Source organism: Acomys russatus, chromosome 7, assembly GCF_903995435.1.
Source record: "Acomys russatus chromosome 7, mAcoRus1.1, whole genome shotgun sequence".
Classification (NCBI taxonomy): domain Eukaryota; kingdom Metazoa; phylum Chordata; class Mammalia; order Rodentia; family Muridae; genus Acomys; species Acomys russatus.
In genome coordinates, this window is record NC_067143.1 from 14451191 (window position 1) to 14467770 (window position 16580).

The window sequence follows — 16580 nt, forward strand, 5'->3', positions numbered from 1 at the left end:
CTTCTATCTCCCCATTCTCCCATACCTCTTTCACCTGGAGTTCCAATAGTAAGTCCCAGCATCTGGCATAATCCCTCGCGGAGTGAAGACACTTAGAGGACATCCATGTTGGGCTAGTCTCCAATTATAAGTGAATATATACCATGTGTATATTTCTGAGTCTGGGTTAACTCACTCAGGATGATCATTTTTAGTTCCATCCATTTGTCTGCAAATTTCAAGATTTCTTTGTTTTTAATAGCTGAGTAGTATTCCATAGTGTAAATGTACCACAGATTCCTTATCCACTCTTCAACTGAGGGACATCTAGGTTGTTTCTAGATTCTGGCTATTACAAATAAAGGTGCTATAAACATATTTGGTATATGTCCTTGTTGTGTGGTGGAGCATCTTTCTGGTATATTCCGAGGAGTGGACTAGTTGGGTCTTGAGGCAGCCTTATTCCCAATTTTCTGAGAAAGCACCAGATTGATTTCCAAAGTGGTTGTCCAAGTTTGCACTCCCACCAGCAATGAAGAAGTGTTCCCCTTTCTCCACATCCTTGCTAGCATGTGCTATCACTTGAGTTTTTGCTCTTAGCCATTCTGATGGGTGTAAGATGGAATCTCAGAGTTGTTTTGATTTGCATTTCTCTGATGACTAAGAATGAAACTCTTATGAATTCTTTTATTTCACAAGGGGTTACCGATCTACATAAATTGTTTCTTTAATCTTGGTTTAACTTTGGTAAGTGATACTCATCAAAAAACTATCCTTTTCTTTTAGATGTGTGAAGTACAGGTTTTTAAAGTATGGCCTTATGATTCTCTGGATTGCCTCAATATCTATTTTTATGTCCTCCTTTTCATTTGTTAATTTGGGTATTCTCTCTCTCTCTTTTAGTCAGTTTATATAAGGGTTTGTCTGTCTTGTTGATTTTCTCAAAGAACGATCTCTTTGTTTCATTGATTCTGTGTATTGTTCTTGTTTTACCTATTTTATTGAGTTCACCCTGGAGTTTGATTATTTCTTGCAGCCTACTCCTCTTGGGTGTGATTACTTCATTTTGTTCTAGAGCTTTCAGGTGTGCTGTTAAATTGCTAGTATGCGCTCTCTCCAGTTTTAGGCACTTATTGCTATGAACTTGCCTCTTAGAGCTGTTTTCATTGTGTGCCATATGGTTTTGTGTGATGTATCTTCATTTTCATTAAATTCTAGAAAGTCTTTAATTTCTTTTTTTTACTTCTGTTTTGACCCAAGTTCAGCCCCAGGAACCCACACAGTGGAAAGACAGCAGATTCCTGCAAGTTGACCTTTAACCTTACACACATGTTGTGGTGTATGCAGTACACTCTCAATTAAATTTAAGTATTTCTAAAAACAGAAAAATATAATTGTAATGAATATGTATAGCTATTTTTTCTCATTCTGTAAGCAATGCAGAATGACAGCTATTTACCTAGTATTTAACTGAAGTAGGTACTATAACCAATATAAAGATTATTGAACTTATATGGCAGGATATGAGTGCAATACAGCAGAGACCACATCATTTTGTAGGAGGCACTTGAGCACATGTGAGCCTCAGTGTTGCTGAAGGGGTGGGCTTAGAGCAAACACCCTGGATGAAGGAGGTGGCCCAAGTCCTTCTCACACACTGGCATGTATTCTTTGTGCCTTTTTTTTTTTTACAATTGTTCTTTCAACTTCTCCTAACTTTCAGGTCATTATTTTTTGTCATTTTTCTTTGGAAATACAGGTTGAATAGTTTTCCTAATTTCTCTGATCACCTTCCTGGGCATCCCATCCCTCACGTGGCTGTGCCTGGATCCATAGCCACATCTAGCCTTCCACAGCTGTCAATACCACCTTGCTAATCTCATGAAGCAGCCAGCTTTCTGCAACAGAGAAATAATGACTGTCTTTTTTCTCTTGCAGACAAATTTCTCAGGAAGATAAAAATTGGGAGACCAATATCCAAGAGCTACAAAGAAAGGTATCTTATTTTCTTTTCTCAAGGGCTTCTGAATCATGAAAGGTCATTATATTTTGTTTGGATTTTATTATCATTTGTAGTTGATACAAGCTAATTGTAGAACACGGTGAGGCATGGTATGGCATGCAGATGCAGGTACACACTGGGCTTTGCTTATACCAGCTAATCAGATCAGCATCAATGATCATTTCTGTTTGTTGATCCCTTCAACATTCTCTTTTCTTTCTATTACCTCAGATTCAGTTAATGACTGAAAACATTGTTTTATTCCTGTATCTTTACATGAGATATAACTTTATTTCTATATTAATGAGGAAAGCCATTCTCTAAAATGGCAGAGTTATTTTGTCAAGAAATCAACGCCTTACCATTTTTATATGCTCGGAAGATGCATTCCAAGTGTGCCCTGGGAAGGCATGGTGGCCACCCTTTGAGCCAACCTCTGCTCATCAGCTGTCCTGACTCAGAGGGTTTACAGGGCATGAGTTTTTGAGGTGTAATCCAGAAAATGGGCTTTTTTGGAGCAGATGTGAGCTGTGTGTCCTGTCATTATGAATTTGAATCTGAGCAGAGCTTTGCTTCTACCTTCTGCTCATTTTCTTGCAGCCATGAACTGCTGGTGGAGCCCAGCACCTCCAAGGGATTCACAGGAAACAGAATCCTCATTGTCTTGTGACTCTGAGAGCAAGAGGACTTTGCAGGAGCACAGCACTCTCTGTGCTCTTGAGTACGGGCAAATATGCTTGTGGGGTGCCATGATAAGAAGCAACGGTTGCATTCCAAGTTCTCTGGATTTCTTTTGTTGGAATTATGATGTCTTAGTCAGTGTTTCTATTGCTGTGAAGAGACACCATGACCATGCCAGCTCTTAGAAAGGAAAACATTTAATTAGGCCTGGCTTACAGTTTCAGAGGTTCAGTCCATGATCATCGGGGCAGGAAGCATGGCAGCAATCAGACATGGTGCTGGAGAAGGAGCTGAGAGTTCTACATCTTGATCCACAGGCAGCAGAAGTGAATACCACACTAGGCTTAGCTTGAGCATCTGAGACCTCAGAACCCGCCCCACCGTGACACACTTCCTCCAGCAAGGCCACACCTCCTGATAGTGCCACTCCCTATGGGCCAAACATTCAAACACATGAGTCTAGGGGCGCCATTTCTATTCAAACCACCACACATGGTATTTAAAGACTTCACTAAGTATGTTAAGAACTGCAGAGCTGGACTATCATGGTTGATAGCCACTGGCTTTTAGATGTAGCAACACCATGGGCACTGCTTACAGGCAGGATGGTGGGACTCAATTGCAGGGTACACAGGATCCTCAGGAAACGCATGTGCCTTGAAGACCATGTCTCTGAATCTTATTTATTGTTTCCACAAAGTTTTTGCTAATATCTCACTGTGTTATAGTGGATACTCTCCTGGAATAGTGAAAATTTATTGAGTTTTCAGAAAGTTTTTGAGTGGTATTTACCTTGTTATCATCTTCCAAGTTTAAAATGTTCTATTTCTTAAAGGAAATACTCATAGTGATTGAAGTCATGTAGGACTCTGGACACACTTCAAGAGTCAGATGACTGTACTGAGAAAAATGAGTTGTGTTTTTCTCTCTCAAAGCACAGAATATCAGACAGGAGTCTGCTTGTCAAGTGCCTGATGGTGCTGGGATTTGTCATCTCCATGTTCTTTCTCAACTCCTTTGTCCCTGGCATTCATCTTGATCTTGGTGAGTCCAATATGTTGTTAAGTCTTGTGGCTGGGTTTTGCATTTGATGTTACAGTGTGGATGGTAAGGCTTCCAAGCCTGTTCCCAGATGATGACAGGCTGCTGTGCTGAGATGGGTGTGGGTAGCCCTCAGCGGAAGGAAGGCAGGCTTTCTATGTGATTTCCATCTGTATTGGGAGGAATGGAGAATATAACTGAGCTGTCTATCTACAGTCCCATGAGGGGTCAATGTTAGGAGGAATGTAGAATTTTTCTTGACATGTATAACATGCTTGATAAGCATGTTTTGAAATGTTTTTTTCCTATTTTTTATTTTTTTACTTTTACATATACATTTATATGATTACACATATATACAATGAGCTACATTCAGCAAGAAGGACTACGAAACAATTAGGAATTATATAAATATTACATTTATAGTGTTTTGCCTATTTGTGTTTGACAACCTTGGAGAAAACATCTTTCCAATCCTAGTGAGCCTACAATTCTGAATGTAAATCAATATCTATCATGACACATCTATCTAGACCTAAAAATATCTTAATCCCTAAACAACTAAGCTTAACTGTAACACTAAGCTATCTGGACTTCAATCCTATCAGAGACTTAAGAAGGACATTTTTTGAAAGTACATAATATACTTTGAGTGTATTATATATACATATATATGTGTATACATTAATTAATGGGGAGACTCATCCCACTACTGTCTACTGTTATGAAGTGTGTCTCTGTGAATTAGAGGCAACCTGGTCTACAAAGAGAGTCCAGGACTGCCAAGAAACCCTATCTCAAAAAACATCATCATCATCATCATCATCATCATCATCATCATCATCATCATCATCATAACAAATGGAGCAGCTGGGGATATAGTTCCATGATAGAAAACTTGCCTGGCGTCTGTGAGGTACTAGGCTTAAGCCCAGGTACTGTAGCAGCATCATGAGGAGCAAGAGGAAGTGGAGAAGGAGAAAGAAACAGGAGGAAGAACAGAAGCCACTAGAGCTTAGTTACAGGCCAGAGGAGGGTGCAGTCAGGCTATAAGCAAACAGATGCCATCTTAATTAGAGGTCTTGAGCAGCCGATCTTTTTGATCCCTGGGGAGTGGTAGAATCAGTCTCTTTAAGATACCAAGAGATGTCTATACTGACCAGACACTGGAGGGAATAAAAAATTTATTAGAAGGTTTAGAGAATGTCCGTCCATCTATAAGGACCTCTTCTTCTGAAAACTATGCCCGCCAGCATCACAGCTATGTGGTATCATGAGGCCCTGTCCTCCTTGTTGGCATTTACAGTGGTAGGGAAGTAACACTGCTGCACCAATCAGACACTTCATCTGGGAATCGGAAGCTCAAAACAGTTGGCTAAAGCAGATGGGATAAACTAATTGAGGAGTCGCCGGGGGTAGGGGGTGGGGCGGGGTGGAGTGGGGGGAGGTGATGTATGGCAAGGTTAGCCTGCCTATGCCTCCCAAGTGCTGCGATACAAGCTTTCATTGCTGCACCTGGCTAAAACTATTATTTTGAGCCAGCTTTTCACTAAGTTACTCAGGCTGGCCTTAAGGTCACTGTAGTCCACACTGGCTTTGAATGGTTTATTCTACTGCCTCAGCCTCCCAAATACTGCTTTGCTGATAATGTCCCTCTTGAAGTACAGACATTTTCAATCTTGGGGAAGCCCACTTTACCTCTCTCGAATACTGTGGTTTTGGGGCTACACATAGCTGGCTTTTCCCTGTGCAGAGGTCATGAGGATGGATGCCCATCTCTTTTAATTTTAGATTCTTAGCTTTTCAATTTTGGTCATCAACCCATTGCCTTTGTTTATTGCAAGAAGAGCGATGTCTTTCTCATAAGAAGCAATGTAATTATGAACACTGTCTTTATGTGGTATAACTTTATTCGTGTTTTTATTTCTTCTTGGAACAGTATCAGTAGTTCATATGCTTTAAGAATTCTGCCATTTCATGTAGGTTAACAGAACTGAAGTCCTAGTTGTTATCCGGGTAGGTTAATCTGCATTTCATGTGGGTTAACACAAAATTCATAGTTATTTGAATAGGTTAATCTACATTTCATGGCCAATTTATGCATTAGATACTTTTCTCATCACTGTGACAGAATATCTGACAGAAGCAATTTAGTGGGTGAATGATTTGTTTCCAGTCATACTAGAAGGTCACAGTCCCATACTTGGAAGAGGCATCGCCCATATTGGCATTGTCCATGACGGTGGGAAACTTTATTTTTTTCTTCTTTTTAATTTATTCTTCTCTCATATATTATACCCCAATTACAGCTTTCTCTCCCTCTTCTTCCCCCAAAACCACATGAGGGGCAATTGAGAAGCCTGTATGGGTGTGGCCTAGGTCCTCTGCATATATGTTATGGCTGTATAGCTTGGTGTTCTTGTGGGACTCCTTACAGTGGGGGTGGGGGTTGCATATATGTTATGGCTGTATAGACTGGTGTTCTTGTGGGAGTCCTTACCGTGGGAGTCGGGGTTGTCTTTGACTGCCTGCTTTGGGGACCCTTTTCTTCCCACTGAGTTGCCTCATCCAGCCTTGATGTGAGGGTTTGTACATAGTATTATTGTAACCTGTTATGCCATGTTTGGTTGCTATCCCTGGGAGGTCTGCTCTTTTCTTTATCTATGAGGCCTGCTTAATTGATTCTGTGGGCCATGTCGTTGTGGTGTTCTCAACCCCTCTGGCTTCTACAATCCTTTCTCCTCTTTACTCCTGGGTTTGCTAACCTCTGCCTAGTGTTTCACTGTGTGCCTCTGCATTTGCTCCTATCAGTTGCTGGATGAAGCCTTGCATATGACAGTTATGCTAGGCTTCAGTCTAGTAGGGTAGCAGAGTGCCACTGGGAATAATTTCACTGACTTTTTTTTCTAGTTGTGTTTGGTCCTATCGTATCTAGATTTGGATTCCTGGTCCCCTGGACAGTATCAGCTGTGGACTCCCTATTGGAGCATGCATCTCAAGTTGGACCAATCATTGGTTGGCCACTCCCACAAATTCTGGGCCATTGTTACCCTGCACATCTCACGGGCAGGACACATTGTTGGGTATAGGTTTTGTGCCTGAGTTGGTGTCCCCAGTTTTTCCTCTTCTTTTTTGGTGGTGGGGAAGTTTATAGCATGCTTGTTCATGTCTCAGCAGACAATGAACGGGACAGCTTAGCTTAGAAGTGGAGTTTGCCGACGACCTAAGAGGCCCATGTTAGATAGGCTCCGTACTCAAGCACCATCAACAACTGGGGACCAGTTTTTCAATGTGTGAGTCTGTGGGTGACATTTTGCATTCAAACCATAATAATTTAGCTAAATATTTGTCAATTTTGTTGATCGTCTCAAAGAGCCAGTTTTTGTTTCATTGATTCTCTCCATTGTTTTGCACATTTTCTGTTTTATTTATTTCCAATGTAACCTTTACCATCATTTTCTTTCTTTTGCTTATTTTGGGCTTACAGTGCCCTGCTTGAAGTGTATTGACAGCAGAGTTTAAGTGATCACACTGAGATCTTTTGAAGCAGGGTGCCTTATGTGATTATAGGTCTCTACTGTGTTTCTATTTCTATTCTTTCAAGGAATTTTAAATTTTATTTTTTAATTTTTAAGAAATCCTGTTAAAAGTCATTAAACATTTATGGAGCATGAGGCTTCACTTACTCATATTGTGTAGTTTCCAAATTTTCTTTCATTATTGATTTTGGAATTTCATTCCAGTTTAGATATCTAACTTAGCATGATTTAAATCCTCATAAGTTTGTTGGTATTTGTTTATAGAATAATGTATTTTAGAGAATTTTTCATATATATATGAGAGATTTTATTTTTGACTTGTGTGGAGACGTGCCCAGATGCCTAGTAGGTCTAGTTTTCTCCTTTTCTGATTAAAGACATCTCTGTCCTTGTTGATCTGTTGGCATTACTGAGATGAGGATATTGATGTTTCTAAACACTACTGAGTTGTATATTCAATTCTGTCATCTTATGCTTTATGTATTGACACACTTTGTTGTTAGAGACACGTTGGAGACAGTCTACCACAGTGGGTATAGTCTGAGAATAAGAGGAACTCAAAGCCTACTTTTCCTCTAACAAGGCCATACCAACTCCAACAAGGACACACCCACACCAACAAGGCCACACCCACTCCAACAAGGCCACATGTCTTTCTGGACTTGTAATGTTTTCTTGGTGGATTTTATCCTTTGCCAGCATATAACACACTCTTCAGCACCAGTCTCCTTCATTTTGAAATCTTTGTTACATGACACCAACACAGACAATCCATTTTTATTTATTTACTTACTCTTAATAACCTACATTTAGTTTTATGTCTTTGAGAATTGAGTCCATACATAGTGCATGGTAAGCAAGTGCTTTGTCACTGAAATACATCTCTAGCTCTGTGTCTTAGAGATAGTTGCTAAGGTACTCAGCCTGGTCTCAAGCACACTGGAAAGCCCAGGCTGATTTTGAACTCATGATCCTCCTTCCTAGGCCACCTAACTTCTAGTATTATGGGTATGTGAGATCATATGTGGCTCATGGGTTTTACTTCAATTGTGGTTTAGTCTGTATGTCTTTTTCCTTCATTTTATTTCCCACTCACCTGTGCACAGCATATTTGAGATATTCACGTAATAATATCTGTCTTTTGTTTGGAATGCTAAATATTTTTATATTTAGTGTAATTACTGAGGTGACATAATCCAATCTGTACTTCACTATTAGTTTTTGTGAGAGGTGTCTTAGTTAGGGTTTCCATTGCTATGAAGAGATACCATGAACACAGTAACTCTTATAAAGGAAAATATTTAATTGGGGCCAGATTATAGTTTTTCAGATGTTTAGTCCATTAGCATCATGGCTTGAAGAATGATAGTGTCCAAGCAGACATGGTGCTAGAGAAAGAGCTGAGAGTTCTACATCTTGATTCACAGGTAGTGGACGGAGATTGTCTGCCACATTGGGTATAGCTTGAGCATAGTAGACCTAAAAGCCAACCCCTCTAGTGATGCGTTTCCTCCAACAAGGCCACATCAACTCCAACAAGGCCACACCTAATAGTGCCATTCCCTATAGGCCAAGCATTCACACACATAAGTCTATGGGAGCCATACCTATTCATACCATCACAAAGGTCTCTTTGGCCAGCAGAATGTTGATCCATATGAAACAAGAACAAAATCTGGTCCAAATTTCAAGAGCCTGACACACTGGGTATTTTATTTCCAGCATATTTAAGTACAACACAATTTGGAAAACAGTTTCCTCATGGTAATGAACTCAATCCTGTGTGTACAACAAAGCGTAAGACATGGCCCTCAGTGACAGCTGGGACTGGGACCTCACCATGACCCCATGTGGTGGGGCTGGCCACTCACATCAGGTTACTCCTCTCCACCCTCGTAACTCCAGTTCCATCTCTCTTTATAATGCTCAAGCTGCTCCACATATTTTTTCTCCTATATGGTCACCACACAGTAGTACGCTGTTGTGGTTCCTGCTGTAGGATGGCCACGTGGCTGGTGGATTTCTGGGTGACATCCTCCATCTGTGCTGCATGGCATGGCAGCAAGTGGTGTCTATGGCTGGCTTATGCCATGCACTGGAGGTCAAGTCTGTGGGTGGCACAGGTCTCTGTCTGTCTTACTCCTCCTGTGCTGTGATGCCTGGGTTTTTACTTCTATTTATTTTATTTTTATAAGTCCTAGGCATAAAGCAACTTTGACTGTCAAGCCAGTTATCAAGCTAGGATGAACAAAGCCATCTGCTATGCCCCTGACTGGTATAAGAACACCACCACCACCACCAAGATGTCTCTTTGCCCATTGCTGGGGTGGGGTTGAGTCTTTCAGCAGTTTTGCTATGATGTGACTGAGCATGGATCTCTCTTAATCTGTCCTTATTGGATTTAATTTAATTCCTTGGTGCTTCTCCTCCTCCCTTGGGAGCTGTTGGCCATCAGCCCACAAAGGAAGGAGGAGCAGAAGGCAAGGGGCAGATCTTGGAAGGTCATGAGCACAACGGAATTCAAACATTCTGGGAACCACTTCAGAGAGCTAGTTCCTTTCCTCAGGGAGAGCAGAGGCTGTATAGCCCTTGGGGGAGTGGGTGAGGGGCTTCCAGGTTAGGCATTCATAATTGTTTGGAACCAGGCACTTTTAGGATGCTTGTTTTTTCATGTGGCAGCACGCTTCTATCATATGAGCGGGAACACAGTACCTAAGAATCCTATAGGAGCAGGGAGGGAAGAGCTAGCAGGGAGCTGTGTCAAGAGCCATATATCAAATGTTGGGGCAACTATGTCTAAAGACACTCTCCAAATGAAGTCAGGCAGAGAGCAGGAGGCCCTGCCAGGGAGAGGGAGTTCTGCACTTAACACAGCAGAGCTCAGAATGGCTATCCAGACTGGGAGGACTGCAGCCTCAAACAGCGGGGTCTTTCCAATACCTTGGATGCTGGAATTAATTTTTAAAAATCAGATTTGGGTAGTTTTGCTCACTATTTGTTCAAATATTCTTTCTGTTCTTTCCCCTCTGCCTTTCCTCCTAGAATTCTTATGATCCATATGTTTGTCTGCTTATGCTATTTCACGTGCCTCTGATGTTAATAATTTCTATATACTGGTCTTTCTAAGATTAGAACCTGTTGCTATTAGTGCCCAGCTACTTATACTTTATATTATTAAACAGCATAAAAAACTAACTTACAGATTTCTAAAACCGTTACCATAATTTCATTTCTTTTAAAGGAAAATAGATTTTGGGAGTTATTATTTGATATTCATATTGACATCCTTCCACAGCTAAATTTTGATACATTTGTAGTGATAGAAATTTGTTCTGCCACTATCAATAAAGACTCTTTGACTTAGTTTTTTCTTTCAGTACATTTTTCTTGTACTCTTCCCTCCCAACTCCACCTAGATCCCCCCCCACCTCCCTACCATCCAACTTCGTGCTCTCCCCCTCTCTTTTAAGAGCCAACAACCAAAATGAAAACTCAAAACAAACAAACAAAATCAGAGCAAAAAACAAAACAAACAAACAAACAAACAAAACAAAACCAAGAAAACCAATAAGGCAAAAACAAAAAAAACAAGACAAAAAGCAAAACCACCAAAAGGTGCATGAAAATGCATGTCTTTTAGCTTGTGTTGGCCAACTACTGTGCATGAGGCCTGCCCTGGGCTGTGGTTGCTATGCTCCGATACACTCCACTTGAGAAAACTGATTTTCCTTTTCTCAGCAGGTATCAGTTGCAAACAGCTTCTTGGTTGGGGGTAGGACTTTTTGTTCACTTGTCAGTAAAAACTCCATTAAGAAGGAAGCTGTTTTTGTCCATTTCTCATTTGTGAGTTGGACATTTCTCTTTGGAGACTATTGAGACCTTTGAGCACCTGGAGAGGTTTGGTTGTCAGAACAACTTTAATGATCTGTCTGAAGCTGCACTTGTTGGCCATTATACAGACACTGTGAGATATAAAATTAAGAAAGCTACTTCCTCTCCTCTGGCTTATCCAAACCTTTGACAGGAACCCAAAGGTGCCTTTTGCAAGGCTGGCCGTGTTTCAGCCACAACTCTGCAAATACTAGTTTGTACTGGTTTCTTCTTCTTTTATCAGCTCTACTATGTTTTGCATAATGCAGCCAACTTCCTATGTTGAGCGCACACACGTCAGTGATTTGGAAGTGGAGCAAAGGATTTGGTGGCCCACCGACCTTTCGTTTTTCATTTCCAATAACTTGTTTTGCACAAACACTAAGACAGATGATTTTTTTGAAAGTGACTTCGATAGATGGCATTCAGCTTTTTAGCCACAGATTTTCAGAGAAGCTCATTTAAACAAAAATGACTATGAGTTTTCAGTAAAATAGTAAGGCATTTTAAAGGAAATTATTAAAATTCTCAAATCAAGTGGCTACTGTTTATTATTACTATTTTTTCTTGGCAGCTAACCTTGATATTCTAAGTTGTGTCAAACATATTAATATTGTTTTCTATGTAAATTGTATTTTCCCTTAGAATTTGTAAAATGGGCATTTATCACTTTTGTATTAGAAAACCAAATGAAGGCGTTGTTCATATCTACAGGCTTGTTAGACATATTGAAACTGGGTTCTTTCACTCTGTGACTCTGAATCTCTCTATTTTGGAGTCATGCTAGAAGCAGGAAGGGCTGTCAACTATCTCATTTATTGTGGTCATGCTTCAAGTTTCCAGCATTATAACTGTAACAAGAATTTTGAAAAGCCTTGTGAGATATGATCATTTCAGATGCTTTCCAAATTCTTCTTTGTGGAGACTGTGTTCTGTGATTAGTAAATGACACAGCTCATTGACTGAAACTCAACAACAAGACTAACTATTTTTCCTTTGACTTTTTGCACAAGATTACCTAAATGCTGTGCACTGCATTTTTTCCTTAGACCAGATGCTTTGGGGTAGAATAGGCAACGTTGGGTAAAACATTAGTGCTACCACCTCAAAAGATAAAACACAATAAAGGGTTTTTTTTTTTATTATTATACTTGCCCTTGTTTAGTGCTGAATGATGAGGGTCCTTTCAGGCAGGGAATACTTATTTTTTTGATGTCATCACATCAACACACAGTTTCTAAGTCACCTTGACAGGGAAGAAATTGTGAATCAAGCTGAAAGCTACCGTAAGTGCTACCTAGGAATGTGGACCTTGTTTGCTCACAGCTCCGTGAATAGGTTGGTCTCGTGGCTTCATCTACGCCCATGGGACTGCGAAAACTTCCAGTGGCGAGGAGAACAGCAGGGGTGAGAAGCTGTGATTATACAGTCATAAGCCATTACACAAACCATGTTCTGCAGTATTTCCAATGGCCTTATGAGCTGCTGTACCACAGTGCTCAGCCATCAGAAGTGACTAGAACATGCCCAGATGTTAGTCAGCATGAAAACAGTCAATGAGAACTGTGTCTTCTTTGACAGTCAGGGAACATGAAGAGTAAAGGGACAGTCCTAATGACTCTGTGACCTCTAAAGGCAGCTGGGGTGCGTTTCTCAGGCCCCGGCTGATCTGTTACCCTATTTCAAGGCTCTGTTCACATGGAGGGAGGCCACTGTGGCTGTCATTCTGTGGATATTTATATCACATTTATTTGTAATAGCCAAACACTAGAAACCATTGGGATGCCTGTAATGGGTAAATGGAATGTACACCATGCCGTGGCATAGCCAGATATTGACATACTACTGACTGCTGAAAAACATTGAAATTTGATTCACATAATGAAAGAGAAGAACCCTAAAGTAATTGTGCTAAATGCTCCTTTTCTCTCAAGATCATCTGTCCACTGAGAAGTAAACATGTAAAACTTTATGCCATTAGATCCATTGGGATTGTCAGGACCAGAGCATATCTCAGAGGTAGAGCATTGTGTAATGTGTCAGGTTTGGGGTTTGATTTCAAGCATTGAGAAGAAGGGGAGGAAGAGAGAGAAAGAGAGAAAGAGAGAGAGAGAGAGAGAGAGAGAGAGAGAGAGAGAGAGAGAGAGAGAGAGAGAGAGAGAAAGCAAATCTTCATTCATAGAGAATACAGGGAGCATAAACTGGTCTATAGGGAAAAGAGAAGGCTGTTTTATTGGAAGAGTGTGTGCACAGTGACAGAAGGGTATGGAACGGGGACAGAGCATGAATGGGCTTGAGTTCTGGGGATGATGAATATGCCCATTATCTTGATTGCAGTGTTGGTTCATGAATGCACACATAAGCCAAAATTATACTTTTAAATGTACATAGTTTGCAGTACAGCGGTTGTGTTTAATGAAAAAGCAAAGCACTCAGAAGATAAAACATCAGCTGGTGTGCTGTCAGTGTATGTTTTACAGGCTGAATTTTGCCTGTTTTACAGGATGGATTGCTATTCTGGGTGCCATCTGGTTGCTAATTTTAGCTGATGTTCACGACTTTGAGATCATTCTACACAGAGTAGAATGGGCGACTCTCCTCTTCTTTGCAGCACTCTTTGTGCTGATGGAGGTAAGGCTTTGAGACTTTTACCTGATCTTAGATTTCATATTTTGTTCATTGAGTGAAACCTAAGGCTGCAACTCTTTCTATGTATTCACTACATGGAAAGTGATGGTGGTTAATGTTAAGGTGGCCAGTGTTTTTATCTCAGATATTTAAATGTTTCTTATAAAAAGGTTTATTTAGTTGCTTTTTTGCTTGCATTATTTTTGTGACATATGAATTAGTTTTAATTTAATCTGTTAATAAAGCATAAAATTTGCTCAAAATTAAATCTGGAGAAAAATGGCTTGCGAAAGCAAGTTCATAGGGCACAAACACTGACTTATGCTGCACAATATTGAGTGAATACCGCTGTACAGGCAGGGAAAGGCTATGTCAGAGAATATGTGATGCTACATAGTGCTTTGATTGTGACTGTTATTAAGAATTATTCACAATATGTATTTTAATCCTGAGACTTTTTAAAAAATAAATGTGTGCCTTCCTTAAACAGGATGAAAAAAAATACTATTTGCCAAAGAGTCCCCGCTCAAGCACTGGTTCATTGTATTCCTCACGTTTAACCTGTACTATGCTTTTAATTTTCAAGGTAGAACATTTCCTAAATTTTTATGTAACGGCTTTTGACTCTTGGAAGTATATTTTTAATAGTGTTAGCATACAAAGGAATGGCTTTTATTACGGCATTTATATGTAGTTGTCACACTTCTTTTTAATGCCCCTTCTGCCACACCCTTTCATTCCTACTAGTCCTTTTCCACCTCCCAAATAGTGCTCTCTTTTGCTTTCATGTCCCATGTGTTCTATTAGCTCCTCCCTTTCCATCCTTCCTGACTTCCTGAAGACTTCTTTCTATGCTCAGTCATGGTCTTTTATCTACACTCACAACTCTCCACATATACATACATGTACAATGAAATCTAGAATAGACACACAAGACAAAACACGCCATGTTTGTCTTTCTCAGTCTAGCTAGTGTTGGTTATAAAATGGTCTCCAGGTCCATCTGTTTTCCTCCCAATATGATCTCATATTGTTTTACAGCTAACACTTTCCGTTTTGTGTCTGCTATTATGTAGGCAATTGTGTGAGTCTCTGTATGTGTATATGAGCACACGCTCATCTGTTTATGGGCGTCTAGGCTGATTAAATATCTTAGGTGTAGACCTTGTGAATGGTGCAGCACTAAACACCAGTGTGTGTGACTCTCTGTGGTTTGTTATCTTAGAAATCTTCAGATATATATATATATATATCCAGAAATGGTATACCTGGATCATATGGTCACTCTATCTTTAATTTATTGAAGAACATTCCCCATGAATCCCATAGAAGCTGCAGAAGTTTATATTCCTATCAAGAGTGTATAAGGGCTCCTCTCCCTCATCACCATTTGTTATGTATTAGCTCTTTGAGACTTTCATGAGTTTTGATCCTATTCACTATCCCTCTCCCAACTCTTCTCAGATCCACTCACTTTCCCTAATTACTTCAATTTGTGTCCCTTTTATTTCCTTATTAAGGCTAATTTGTGCTATCCAAATATTCTTCAACTTTCTCTAGAGCACAGTTGACTTACCAAGGGCTACATTCTTAGAGGCAACTGACATATTCCACTCCAGCAGATAACTCCTCAGCAAGCGGGGATTTCATCTGGCTTGGTCTTGCATAGGTCTTGAACATGGTGCTACAATACCTTTGAGTTAATATGTCAAGTTCTTTGCCCTACCCAGCACACCTTGTGCTTATACTGTTTTTGCCCCCTCTTCTTCAGTGGTTCTTGAACCTAGGGAGGAGGCATGCTGTGTAGGTGTTTCTTTAGGAATAGACATTTAGGGACGGACATTCTTCAGTCTCTTATCATCTGCATGTTGGCCAGTTATGAGTTTCTGTGTCTACTGAAGATAGAAGCTTCTCTGATAAGGGGTTGGAGTTGCATCAATCTATGGGTGTAAGGATAGAACTCAGGAGTCAGTTTAATATCATGTACATTGTACAGAATAATAGTGGTAACTTATGACCTATGGCTTATGAGCTATATAGCTATGTGTTTTTGGCCTGATAATGGTTCCAGCTATGAGGTTTCATCTTGTGGAGCTTAACTTAAATCCAATCATAAAATGGTTGGTTACTCCCATAATGTTCATGCCACTATTACATTAGTGGTCCTGTCTTGCCAGGGTGGCTATTATTGGACTTAATAGGGTTCACATTTTATTAATGTTATTACCTTTATCCTCTGGGAGCATGCTTAACACCTAGCACCATGAAAGTTAGTCATTAGCGATGAAGCTTCCAGGCCAATTCCAGTTTGATACCTCCATGTGCTATGACTCAAGTATGTGGTGTCTTCAATAACAAGACCTTACTGTCACATTCTGGAGGGTAATCAAAAGTATTGTCCATAGCATATAATATTTAGGATTCTTTGATACCTCCCTGGCGAATAACTCCTAAAAAGGTAACCTATTCCTGGTACTGGGCATTTTAATTGTTAAATTCTGGTGTCCGGCAAGCACGTTGTTGATCCATTATAGGAAAACTTCATTTTGGCTCTTGCTGTGTATGTGTATAGATGTATTTTAGGAAGCTTCTAAGTAGTAAATTTCCATGTGAGTTTTTGAAAAGCTTTTGGTGTTTTTTTTTTTTAAAATAATCTCTCCCAGTTTTCCTCTCCTACTCTGCCCTACCCCATACCACAATCTACCCTTTCCTATTCTTTAATTATCTATTAACCCATTATGCCAGTGCATTCTATCTACCCTCCCCTGAACAGCCTTACCTGTGGGTCCTTAGTATTTCCTTACCTATGGGTATTCCAAATAAAACACACACATCTAAAA

The 16580-nt window shown here is 40.1% G+C and overlaps 1 protein-coding gene and 1 non-coding gene across 3 annotated transcripts in view; one reads left to right on the forward strand and one right to left on the reverse strand.

Moving 5' to 3' along the window:
• Positions 1 to 16580, forward strand: part of Oca2 (OCA2 melanosomal transmembrane protein) — a 274814-nt gene that overhangs the window by 86057 nt on the left and 172177 nt on the right. For both annotated transcript variants that reach the window (XM_051148641.1, XM_051148640.1), the window contains 3 exons: positions 1918 to 1975; positions 3598 to 3706; positions 13616 to 13743. In XM_051148641.1, coding sequence (XP_051004598.1) covers positions 1918 to 1975; positions 3598 to 3706; positions 13616 to 13743 — 295 coding nt within the window. The remainder of the gene's footprint in view (positions 1 to 1917; positions 1976 to 3597; positions 3707 to 13615; positions 13744 to 16580) is intronic.
• Positions 9431 to 9571, reverse strand: LOC127192494 (small nucleolar RNA SNORA48). The gene has a single exon (XR_007830978.1). It is a non-coding gene; the product is annotated as a small nucleolar RNA SNORA48 (small nucleolar RNA).